General features: G+C 51.5%; 1 protein-coding gene across 1 annotated transcript; it reads right to left on the bottom strand.

Moving 5' to 3' along the window:
* Positions 1-2,815: 2,815 nt before the first annotated feature.
* Positions 2,816-10,923, bottom strand: LOC142821586 (uncharacterized). The gene is made up of 5 exons (XM_075912991.1): positions 10,744-10,923; positions 8,514-8,601; positions 6,769-6,895; positions 5,403-5,515; positions 2,816-5,044 (listed from the first exon to the last, which is right to left on the bottom strand). The coding sequence occupies exons 4-5, from the start codon at positions 5,428-5,430 to the stop codon at positions 3,795-3,797; spliced, it is 1,278 nt and encodes a 425-aa protein (XP_075769106.1). The 5' UTR covers positions 5,431-5,515; positions 6,769-6,895; positions 8,514-8,601; positions 10,744-10,923; the 3' UTR covers positions 2,816-3,794.
* Positions 10,924-12,162: the final 1,239 nt, after the last annotated feature.

Below are 12,162 nucleotides of genomic sequence, written 5' to 3'. Positions count from 1 at the left end.
CTGGAGAACATGGGCATCAATCCCACCTGCCTCTCACATACTAAGCATGCACTCTGCCACTTGAGCTAATTCCCTTGCCTGGAAACAACTCTCCTGACCCACCCACCTTTTTCCAGAGCCTACAACATCCCTGCAGCTGCCCAAAGCTACTTTCTGAAAGGGTCATTGCTTGTAAGAACAGGCTTTGTTGGCCAAGTAGTTCAGCATGTTACTGTGTGGTGCCAGTAACACCCAGAGGTGGAAAGTAACTAAGTAGAAATACTTCAGAGGGGTAGCTGAGTTAGTCTATAACTGGAAAAACTTACAAAACAACGAATAGCCTAACAGCACTTTAAAGACTAACAAAACATGAGCTTTCATGGGAACAACCCATTTCTTCAGATGAAATACTTCGTTACACTACTCGAGTACATTTTTTCAGTATTTGTACTTTACTCAAATAATATATTTTTGTGATACTTTGACTTTTACTCAAGTAGATTTCTGTGTTTTTTTTAAGAAAATATTGTACTCCACTACAATTTCTGGAAGCACTTACAAAATACAGGACTATGTAGCACTTTAAAGACTAACAAGATGGTTTATTAGATGATGAGCTTTCGTGGGCCAGACCCACTTCCTCAGATCAAATAGTGGAAGAAAATAGTCACAACCATATATACCAAAGGATACAATTAAAAAAATGAACACATATGTTCTGAAATTTGATTTGTCCTTTTCATATGTGTTCATTTTTTTAATTGTATCCTTTGGTATATATGGTTGTGACTATTTTCTTCCACTATTTGATCTGAGGAAGTGGGTCTGGCCCACGAAAGCTCATCATCTAATAAACCATCTTGTTAGTCTTTAAAGTGCTATATAGTCCTGTATTTTGTTGTTCAGCTATACCAGACGAACACTGCTACATTTCTATTACTATGGAAGCACTTAGTTACTCACTACAGCCGGTCCCCAAGTTATGAATGGTCAATTTATGACCGTTCATACTTATGACCAGACCTCCCATTAAGTGGTCGTAAAGGTGGTCCCCACGTTAAAAATGCAATCCGCACTTACGAACAGCATGCTTGCATGTAAATGAATGGGGTCCGACTTACAAACACTTTGAGTTACGACATAGGCCATGTCTACACTGGTGCGATCTTGTGCCAGAGCTATGCAAATGAAGCTAAGCATGGAATATCACATTTGCATATATAATGAATTGCCATTTTTGTGGAAGAGGCTCTTGCGCAAGAAGGACCTGTCTACACTGCCCCTTCTTGCGCAAGAAAAACCCTCTTGCGCAATCCGCTACACTGATTATTTTCAGGAATAATGGCATTGCGCAAGAGGGTTTTTCTTGCGCAAGAAGGGGCCATGTAGACAGCTCCTTCTTGCACAAGAGCCTCTTCTGCAAAAATGGCCGCTCATTATATATGCAAATGAGGCCCAGCGATATTCCACACTTAGCCTCATTTGCATAGCTCTGGTGCAACATCATGCCAGTATAGACATAGCCCAAGTGTTTGGTCTGTAACTTGTTCATAAGTACTTTCATCACCCCACTGACACATGTGCAAACCAGCATTCTGATTTGTAAAAACACAGCCATATGTACATGGGTGGCTAAGTACCAAGTTTGAACCCCTGGATTTCATATTTGATGTCTGCTTAAAGCTGCATGCCCTGGCTTCAAAAGTAGTTCTTAACCACAATAGAATGTGAACGCCTGTAGCTTTGCCTTTGGGGCAGGGAATTTGTTATAAAAAAAGGGAGGCAGGTGATTAAGAATTACAAAAGACTGGTCATTCATGTAATTAAGGGAGCCTTAGATCATCATGAAAACATTGCCATGTACTTAAAAGCTGGGAGAGGGGGAGGAATAGCAATGAGTGTTGTGCTGCTGGGATTTGCATTTAGACCAGTACTGTTAAACATGCAAATATTCTTGAAAAGGGGGTAAATAGTGAGATGGCAAAATCTGCAGATACTACGAAATTACTCAAAATAGTTAAGTTCAAAGCTGACTGTAAAGAGTTACCAAGGGATCTCACAAAACTAGGTAACTGGGCAACACAACAGCAAATTGCACTTATTAATACTAAGTATTGCACATGGAAAAGTATAATCCCAACTATTCACGCAAAAATGATGTGGGGGCAGGAGAAGCCCTTAGAGGGGTCACATGACCCACTTCTGGGGATGGGTGAACCGTTCCCAGAACTGCCCCTGTGACTGGTCAAATCAGCTCTTGGGGTGGTTTAATGAGGGAGAAAACCTTCCTGATTGGTAGAGGGTGGTGGGGAGAAGTTCTTAGAGGGGGAGAGGTGTCACATGACACTAATTCCAGTCACATGTCCCTCTTGACCCCAGATGTACTACCCCTGGGGGTTGGCCTTCAGGTTACAGATAGGCAGGGCCTAAGGGATCGGGGGCAGGGCCAATGTTTGATTGATGGTAGATCCCTTATACTACTTGTATTGTTGGATTGGACTCCATTGTATGACAAAATGTGTATTTCTACTACACAATCATTTCACACATGGGAAAAAGGATATAATTGTCCATACAAAAGGTATCAATCTATTTCCTAATACAAAGCTTCTATTAATACAAACATTTAATCATTCATCATATTTTCTTTATAACACAATCTATATTCTAATTACTCTTAAGAGCAACAGTGTGATCATGCTGAATTACAAGAATCCTTCTGATATCTTTCTGTTTTGACATCGTATACAATCACAAACACTTTGCCTGATACATCTTTATTAAGAGGATAGAAGACTGTTCTTCTGTGCTAGTCAGAGAAGAGTGGCCACCAGAGTTAGGATTGTTTAACATTTATTCTTACACTATCCATTAAGAACATTACATAAAACAATATATAACTCTGTGGTCTACACGAAGAACCGTGGTATGGACCCTTCTCCTACCCAGGAAATGGGGACTGCTTGAGGCTCCTTCCCAGAGAAGTGTAGGGCTCACTGTTGCTCCCCAGAGCAGCGCACCTGGCTGCTGCCATGTGCAACTCTGAGTCACCCTCTCAACCAGAGAAGGGTATGGGAGAACCACATAGGCTTCTGTGGGGATCTGCCCCCATGCAACCTGCCTGGGTCTGGGGCAGAGCCCTGCAACTCTGCATATATCTCCGGAGATCCCGAAAGTTTTGCTGCTGCAGACACACTTTTCTGTATATGCACAGAGCTCTAGCCGGTTACCTCCACAAACCATCCTCCTGGCCCCTTAGCATTTGATCTTGCAGATCCCAGCATCTCTGTCTGATTTGGGGAGGGGAGGATTTAGCAGCCTTTCAGCACCAACTGCTTCTAGGAAACAGCTCTAAGAAAGTGGGGGAGGTCAGCCAAGGGGTGATGGAAGAGGAGCAGTGGGGATGGGTGGCTAGATGGAAAGTAGGGCCTGGTCCAAATGTCTCTCTCAATGTCCATGGCAGGGGATCCCAGCTGGGATAGGGAAAGAGGGAACTTGAGGCAGGGATGGGGAGCATCTGGAAGAGTTTGTTTCTTCCTTCTTCCCCCTGTGGCCCATCAGGTCAGCAATCAGGGCTGCAGCCAGCAGGACGGTTGATTGGGGTTTGCTGAGACCAAGTAGAGCCCACAATTATTGACCCAACAATCACAGACGAGTTGATTGTTCGGTGCTGTGGTCTCCTCACCCCAGTACTGGACATCTGGATCCCAAGGAGCCAAATGTCACTCATCTGTGTGTGGGGTCAGCCAGGGCATGGAGAGAATTTCCCTCAGCTGTGGAGCGGTCTCTAGTGACCAGGCTTTTAGCCAGTTTCATTAGCTAGTATGTATAACACTTCTGAGAGTATTCTTTCCGGAAGGATTTGCTGATGGAGGATCTGTGTGGATTCTCTCATGTCTAGTAAGAGTTGAGGTTTGCCTGAAGCTCTTCCCACAATCAAGGCATTTATATGGTCTCTCTCCTGTGTGGGTTCTCTCATGGGCAGTAAGGACTGATCGCTCAGTGAAACCTTTCCCACATTCATTGCATTTATACGGTCGCTCTCCTGTGTGCAACCTCTGATGGATAATAAGGTGTGAACTCTGACTGAAACTTTTTCCACAGTCAAGGCATTTATATGGTCTCTCTCCTGTGTGGGTTCTCTCATGTCTAATAAGGACTGATCGCCTACTGAAACATTTCCCACACTCATGGCATTTATATGGTCTCTCTCCCGTGTGGGTTCTCTCATGGACAGTAAGGTCTGATCGCATAGTGAAACTTTTCCCACACTCATAACATTTATATGGTCTCTCTCCTGTGTGGATTCCCTCATGTCTAATGAGAGCTGATCGGCAAGTAAAACCTTTCCCACATTCATGGCATTTATATGGTCTCTCTCCCATGTGGATTCTCTCATGAACAGTAAGGACTGATCGTTTGGCAAAATCTTTCCCACATTCATGGCATTTATAGGGTCTCTCTCCTGTGTGCATTCTATGATGGATAATAAGGTGTGCACTCCGACTGAAACTTTTCCCACAGTTGAAGCACTTATATGGTTTCTCTCCTGAGTGGGTTTTTTGATGTCTACTAAGGTATGATAGCAAGGTGAAGCTTTTCCCACACTCAAAGCATTTATGGGATTTCTCTCCCATGTGGATAATCTCATGTTGAATATGGGATGACAGTTCAGTCAGACTTTTTCCACACACCAGGCACTTACTGAGTCTCTCTCCTGTGTGCCCTCTCTGGGGCAGAATAAGGCCTAACTTCTCACTGAATCTTTTCCCACAATCTGAGCATTCACAGGGTTTCTTTCCATTGTGATTTGTCTCCTGGCCTGGAGTTTCCTTGGTGTCCTTCGATCCTTCCCTGCATTCAATGGATTCCTCCGCTTTCCTGCTTGGATTGTTCTCCAGCTGCTTCTCTGCCCTGTGTCGTTTCCCCCAGGTTTTCCCCTGTTCTACATACGGGGAAAAATACCCTTCAACTCCTTCCAAAGAGATTCCTTGTAATTCATCGGTTCCAGGACCTTCCTGCAATCCATTATCTTCCTTGTTCTCTCTCATTGCCCTACCACCTGCTGGGAGAGGGAGAATACAGGCAGGAGTTACTGTCTGTGCTGAGGAGAAAGGACCAACAGGGGAATGGCAGAGACAGAAAGCATAGCATGGTAATAGTTGGGGAGACGGAGACATTGGTTTCAGCCTCCATCCCCCACCCAAACACTCCCAGGAAAGGAAACGCAGGAAGGAAACCTGTGACAGCTAACAGGATGGCTAGGGAATTGTGACAGATATTTGCCAGGATGATACCTGCAGCCCTATCTGGGGAACATGGGGCGGAAGTGAGGGCTCTCACTCACTGTTCATTTTTGGGAGTCTAAGCATTTCCCCCACACTTGTTGGAAGGTTTCTTTGTCAGTTTCCCTGACTCCTCACCTGTGCGGGTACCTCTCTGAATCTCCATTTCTTTGGAGGGCTGGAGATCTGGGACCCACGGCTCTTCCTCTCGTTCCAGCCGGGCAATCAGGTCAGTTTGGGAATGGAGAATCCTGCACAGGGGTGAAATCAGGCAAGGTGAAGATGCATGAAGTCTAGGCAGAGTATGTGTCACAAGGAACATTCCCTGAGCTCAAACTGATCCTGTATAGGACTATGGTAACTAGATATCTTGAGAGCGGCAGAATTCTGGGGTGGAACGAGGTGTGGGACGTGATGAAGTCAGGATTGTATTTGCTCTGTTCACTTTATGCTGAATGTGATTTCTACTGTCCTTTAGTGATCCTGGGTGTGTGCCTCAGTTTCCCTGGGCACTGCACCACTATCTAGATGAAGATGGGAATTTGGGGATGACTCACTGAGGGAGGATGCGCAGACTAGCACATTGCCATGAGCCTGGGCCATTGTAAATCTGAGCCTGGGAGGGGTGTGTGACCCGGTGACACCTTTTGCCTGGGAAGCTAGGCAAAGGCTTGAGATGGGACTGGCTATAGCCAGGGATGAACTGTGGAGGGTCGAAGTAAGTCTTGCGGGTTTGGGGGCCGAGATGGGGGCCCTTGGCCCCCTTCTTCCCAAGATGGATTATGCTGATTGCTCCTGGTTTCTGTGCTAGCAAGTTTGTTCTATGCAGCATCCCTGTGAACTCATAAACCTTCTGTTCTATCTGCCAGCTGAAAGTCATGTCTGGCTGCAGATGGGGGTGCAGGGCCGGTGATTCCCCACCCCTTGGTGACAAAGGTTATCATGCCCTCACTAGGGGTTTTAATGATCTGTGGGATCTGGGGGACTTGCCAACACACACACACAGCGCTCTGAGGTTATACTCCTCTCTATTTCCAAGCCTGTGTAACCTAGAAAAGCGACGAGGAGTCCTGTGGCACCTTATAGACTAACTGAAGTGTAGGAGCATGCATCTGACGAAGTGGGTCTTTGCCCACGAAAGCTTATGTTCCTACACTTCAGTTAGTCTATAAGGTGCCACAGGACTCCTCGTTGCTTTTGCAGATTCAGACTAACACGGCTACCCCTCTGATATGTGTAACCTAGAACCCTCCCCACAGATGGAGTTAGTCTCAAGAAGGCAGGTGAGTAAGATAAATAATATAGGCAGGACAGTACCCTGCTTCTGGCCCCTGAAAGCTGGAGAGATGGGGGTGAATTAGCATGTCCCTTAGGTGTCTGACTCCCCTGTTCCCCAGAAGGGGGCATGGTGATTAAAGTATCTCTCGCACGGGGGCTGTAGATTGTGTGATTCACTCCCCTCTAATCTAAGTGACGATGGCGTTGAGGGGACAGGAATCTTTACCCAGTGAGACCACAGTCTCGTAGTTCTCCTGCATGACGTCCCTGTAGAGGGCTCTCTGAGCGGGGCCCAGCAGCGCCCCCTGCCCTGCGGTGAAATACACAGCCACCTCCTCGAAGGTCACCGGCATCTGAAACAATAGGGGCCCCCCACTTAGCGTCTGCCGCCCCAGCCACAACTTCAGTACTCACAATGGAGGAGGCCCAGGGAGCAGAATTACTTCCTCCCCTCCCCACGCTCAGAGAGGCCAGGAGGCTTGAAGGAAGAGAGAGAGGGGAGAGCTTCTTGTGCCGCCCAGCAGATGGAGCAGGGCAAGATCTTCTAATTCACCACACAACTGCTAGCCACAGGCTGAGGTGGGAGCAGAGCTCTGCAGAGGCAACAGGGACAGGAATCCCAGCAGCTTCCTATTTCATGTAGCCAGTGGCTAGTGAGCTCTGTTCCCAGCATGAGAAAACTATAGGAATGGCCAGGCTGGGTCAGATGAAAGGTCCATCTATCTCAGTGTTCTGCCTTCCAACAGCAGCCAATGCAGGTGCCCCAGAGGGAATGAAGAGAACAGGGAATCACCAAGTTCTCCACCCCCTATCACTCATTTTCAGCTTCTGGCAAACAAAGGCTTAGGACACCCAGGGCTGGCTCTAGGCACCAGCAAAGCAAGCACGTGCTTGGGATGGCACATTTCCAGGGGCGGCATTCTGGCCATACTTGCGTGTACTTGTGTGTACTGTGCCACCCCCATTCTGCCCCCCATCCACAGTCACCTGCCAGCAGCAGCCCTTTCCATGTGCCCTCCCCATGCAGGGGGGGTCCCAGCACCCAGGCAGGTGCCCCATAGCCCCGCCCCTCCACGGGCAACGCTGCCCAAGTCTTTTTCCTGCAGGGCTGGGACCTGCACGTGCTCTGCTGCACGCGCTGATTGACCAGCCAGCACCACATCACAGACCCAGCAGGGCCCTGTGGGGGAAATAGGAGAGGCAGGGGTGCGGGGCCCTGCAGGGGGTCATGGTGCGTGGGCATCCATCCGTAAGAGGTGGCCAGGGAGCCCCAGCCCCTCCGCCCCTCCCCACCTGGTCACCATGCTTGGCCGCGCAGGGCAGCAGCATCTCCCCGGCTCCCAAAGGGGGAAACTGAGGCAGCAGGGAAGCAACTTGCTCCAGGCCGGCCGTGGCAGGGCCGGGGACAGAACCCAGGCGTCTGGGCTCCAGCCTGGCACTCGGTCATTTGGGGCCGGTCCTGGTCTCAGGCGAGCTCTTATCCCCATGCCGGGCTGTGCTGGGCCAGATCCTGTGGTCCGGGTCAAGTGCGTTGAGTAGAACGCCCCCTCCCTCTGTGCCAGGATGCCTAAGCCATGGCCGGAGCTGGCCCTGCTCCAGGTCGCGACCAACAAAAAGGGGGGGGGGGGGGAAGGGTGGCCAAAATTTTTTTTGCTTGGGGCCACAAAAAACCTAGAGCCTGCCCTGGGGACACCCTCCCTGCCCATCCTGGCTAGAAGCCCTTGATGGACCAGTGGAGAACTCTGGTCAGTTTTTCCACCTCTATCTGGGGGGGGGGGGGGGGGGGGGGGGGGGGAGTTCCCTCTTTCAAAAATGGGAGAATGTTCACGCCCCTCCCAACGGGCCTGTTCAGACAATCACCTCAATTGTCTAGGCTGAGCAAGTCCCAGCAGGTTTATCCCACCCTTTATATTTCCTGCCCCTCCCCCCTCCACAATAACACCCCCTGCAGCTCCCCACAAAATCCCCTACCTGAGCAGGCTCCACCACAGCCATTTCCCTGCCCTGCCTCCTGCAAGATGGGATGATCTGGAGCAAAGTGGGTACGTGAGTCTTCAGCCTGTCAGGGTGAGAGGGGTGATTGGGGAGGTCTCCAAAGAGGGTTTGGTCCATTTCACACCCCAGTTCCCCCAGACTCTCTCCCTACAGACAGACGCACTAGGCTTTGCCATTCTAGGAAACCCTCAATTGTGTGGTTACAACACAGGCCTGGCCCCTCCTCCAGGGCTGAGCCCACCAGGCACTTTTACACTCTCCCCAGGACAGAGTCTCTGAGACAAACATCAGGAAAATGCAGAAGTGCCAAACGTGCCACTCGGGGGGATTCTCCCACATTGTCCCTGAGGGCACCAACCCCGCCCCAACCCCCGCCATCACATGGGGACTGGACGGCGCAAGAACTGGCTTTTCCTTCCCTGCTCCTTGCTCCCAGGACAGTCAGTCTGCTCAGGGTGAGGCAGTGAATTGGTCTAGGCAGGTTTGGGAGCTGGAAACCTCATTCCCTACTTCTTGCTGCCCCTTCTGATCTCCGCATTTTGCCCTCCTGTCTCCTGCTTTCTCCCCTCTGCTGGGAGCACTGGTGCCTGCCCAGTGCCCATAGGCATTTGGTCTCCAGTGGGAGCCTGGCTGTGTCACTGAGGGCAGTAACTCTGAGACCGGCAGATACACGTGGACCCCCTCCGCTCTGGCACAAACTCAGCTGGTTTGGCTGAGTAACTTTCCTGTCTCTCCCAAGCTTTGTCCCCCAATTCTCTACCCATCACCTGGAGTGGATACCAGCAGAGCCTGGGGCTGCCCCAACGGACAAGTAACAGGCACCGGGGAACATTCCCCGGGCATAGAGGGGCTTCAGTAAATGTCTCTCCCTGCTACAGACCCACTGCACAGTTGGGTTCCCAGATCACGATGTCGGTGACAGCAGCATCTGATCCAGGAAACTCAATCAGCTCTAGGGCTCTGTATCCTGAGCACAGGCAGACATCAGCCTCTTCTGCCTTTGCAGTAACCAGAGACTCTCTCCCCAGGGACAGCTCTGCAGATAACTGAACCAGACCCAGAGAACCAGGATTTTTAACTGACCAGGAACCAGACTTGGAAAAAAAACTATGGTTCTTTTCAGTCCCTCTGCCCTGGGACAATCTGCTTCTCTAGGACAAGAGGGTTTCAGCAAGTTTTAAGTTCAGTGTTTGATAAAACAGAAACAAACCTGCTCTGATCTCACTCTTACTGCAAAAAAGGCACCAAAGAACACACAGGCCTGTGAGTGCTATCAGTACAGCCTGCCCCAGCAGAAGGGAGAAGTAGCGATGTTAAATATCGGTTAATTGAATAGTCAGATAACCTCATGAATTCTTATCAGTCAAGTATTCTGTAGTCTACGGGGTTGGGGCCAGCAGCAGCATGGGGTGCCAGCTGGGAGCTAGTCTGTGAAGGGAGCCAGTTTAAAAGCCAGCTCCTCTTGCAGACCAACTGCTTGTTGCCCTGTGCTGCTGCCTCTGAAAAAGAAGGAGCAATGCAGGGTGGCAGCAGCCTAACTGCAGGGCGACATGGTCTGAGCACCAGACCCAGCACAAATCAGAACTGAGCTGGCTGCCTGCCTGCCCAGATCCTAATACACTATAAATGCAGCGCCACAGTGGGGGCATAAGGTCCTGCACCTGCCAGAACTGAGCTAAGCTGCTGGCCAGCCTGTTAAATAATGAACTGATGGGCCCGGGGTTCGTAGCATTAACCTATAAGCTTTTGCTCATCAGTTAAGAGACCACACTGGTACATCCCTAGGGAGAAACCCCCAGGCACAGAGAGGGAGACGGGGCAGAGCAGCAGATGGTCCCCTGATCCCAGAAGCTAACAACAGGTCAAGCCTCCAGCCTCCCACGCCTCATGGCCCCCACTGCCCCTGGTGCCCACAGCCCCCCCCCGCACGTGGCTGCCCTCTGCAAGCCTTGGGGGCGGGGCTCACCTCCCCGCGGACGGGCGGGAGGCTGCCTGGGGGCGGGGCTGGGTCTCTGCGCGTGGAGAGTCTCCGAGGCGCAGCGGGAAGGGCCACGCGCCGGGAGCCTGGTTTGCTCAGAGACCGCAGGGCGGGGGCGTGGCCAGCAGCTCCCGGTCTGAGCTAAGCCCTGGCTCAGCCAGGGACCGGAGTCACTGACGCGCTGCGCATGCGCGACCTGACCACTTCCCCATTCCGCATCGCACCGACCGGGCTTTCAGTGCGTCCCGCCGCCGCCAGCCACTCGCGGCCCGTCCACCCCGCTGCGATTGGCCCCTGGGCGGAGCCCGCAGCAGCGTCCGACTCTGCGCGCGAGGCAACGGAGCCCGCCGCGGTCACTGCGCACCCTCCGGGGCGATTTCTGAGGGAGCCGTTACTCGCCGCGCTGCTGCTTCCGCTTCCGGTCGGGGGGGGGGGCAGAGCGGAGCAGCAGAGCGGGTTGAGGGGGGTTGGCGCGTTGAGGGGCAGGACCTGTGACGTGTCGGGTCTGGGGACTGCAGGGGGCAGATCAGTCGCTGGAGCAGCGGGGGAGGGGGGGGCTTTGCCCTGGGACCCAAATCTCCGGCTGCGAGCGGGGCGGCTCCCTGGCGGGGGGGGGGGGGTGCTGACGCCAGCCACGGTCAAGCTGCGGGGGGCTGGAGCTGGCGGAGTCTCCTCGATCCACTAGCGAGATTGAGGCGCAGGCTTGTGGCTGTGGGGGGGGGGGGGAGTTTGGGTTGGGTCTGTGTATCCCGTGTCCATATTTTCTGAACCAGAATGGCTCCCCCAGCTCCCGCTTCTCCCCTGGCCTTGCTGCCTCCCATGGGGGGCAGGCCGTTACCTAGGGATGTGAGTGACTACAGCCGCTCTCCGAGTTACGAACAACTTACAGACCAACGCTTGGTCCATAACTCGAAGTGTTCATAACTCAGAGCCCATAGTGTTGCATGGCGACTGCACTATTCGTAAGCGTGGATCGCCATTCCTACCTCGGATCTGCATTTACGATCGCTTTGGTCCTAAGTGCAGATGGTTGTAAGTGGAGGTGGTCATAACTCGGGGAGTGGCTGTAGTTGACTGTCCGAAAAAGCAAATGCTTGTTGCACAGTGGACACACTAGTTGACTGGTCACTCCCTTCCCCCTTGCTGCCTGTATCAGAAAGAGGAGGGAAAAGGGGGGGGTGGTGTATTTCAGCCTGGAGCCTGACCCTGGCCTACACACAGCACTGCTGCTTTGAAACACTGCCTACAGCCCAGGGCCAGCTGGAAACTCCCCCGCTGGCCCTGGGCTCCATGTGGCATTGCCACTTTGAAATGCTGCAGGGAGCACAGGGCCAGCAGGGACTTGAGTACCTCACTGGCCCTGTGCTCCCCAGAGCCCTTTCACCTTTGAAAAGTAGTAACAGCCCTGAGGCTGTTGCTACACTTCAGAGGCGGAGGTACCCTTATCGAATAATCATGCATCAACTATTTGATTAGCCAGTTAATGTAAATGTAGCATCCCTACCCTACTCTACACACACATCAATGGAAAATACTTCAGTAGATGATATGTGAGAATGACAGAGATGCAAGATAAGAATAATGCTGCCTGAGAACTTATTTGTTCAGTTTAAGGCTAGAGACTTTATATCTTTTGAGAGGTGATGC

The sequence above is a fragment of the Pelodiscus sinensis genome, chromosome 31, assembly GCF_049634645.1.
Source record: "Pelodiscus sinensis isolate JC-2024 chromosome 31, ASM4963464v1, whole genome shotgun sequence".
NCBI classification, from domain to species: domain Eukaryota; kingdom Metazoa; phylum Chordata; order Testudines; family Trionychidae; genus Pelodiscus; species Pelodiscus sinensis.
Note: the sequence above shows the minus strand (reverse complement) of the source record. Positions and strands in the feature narration are given on the sequence as shown.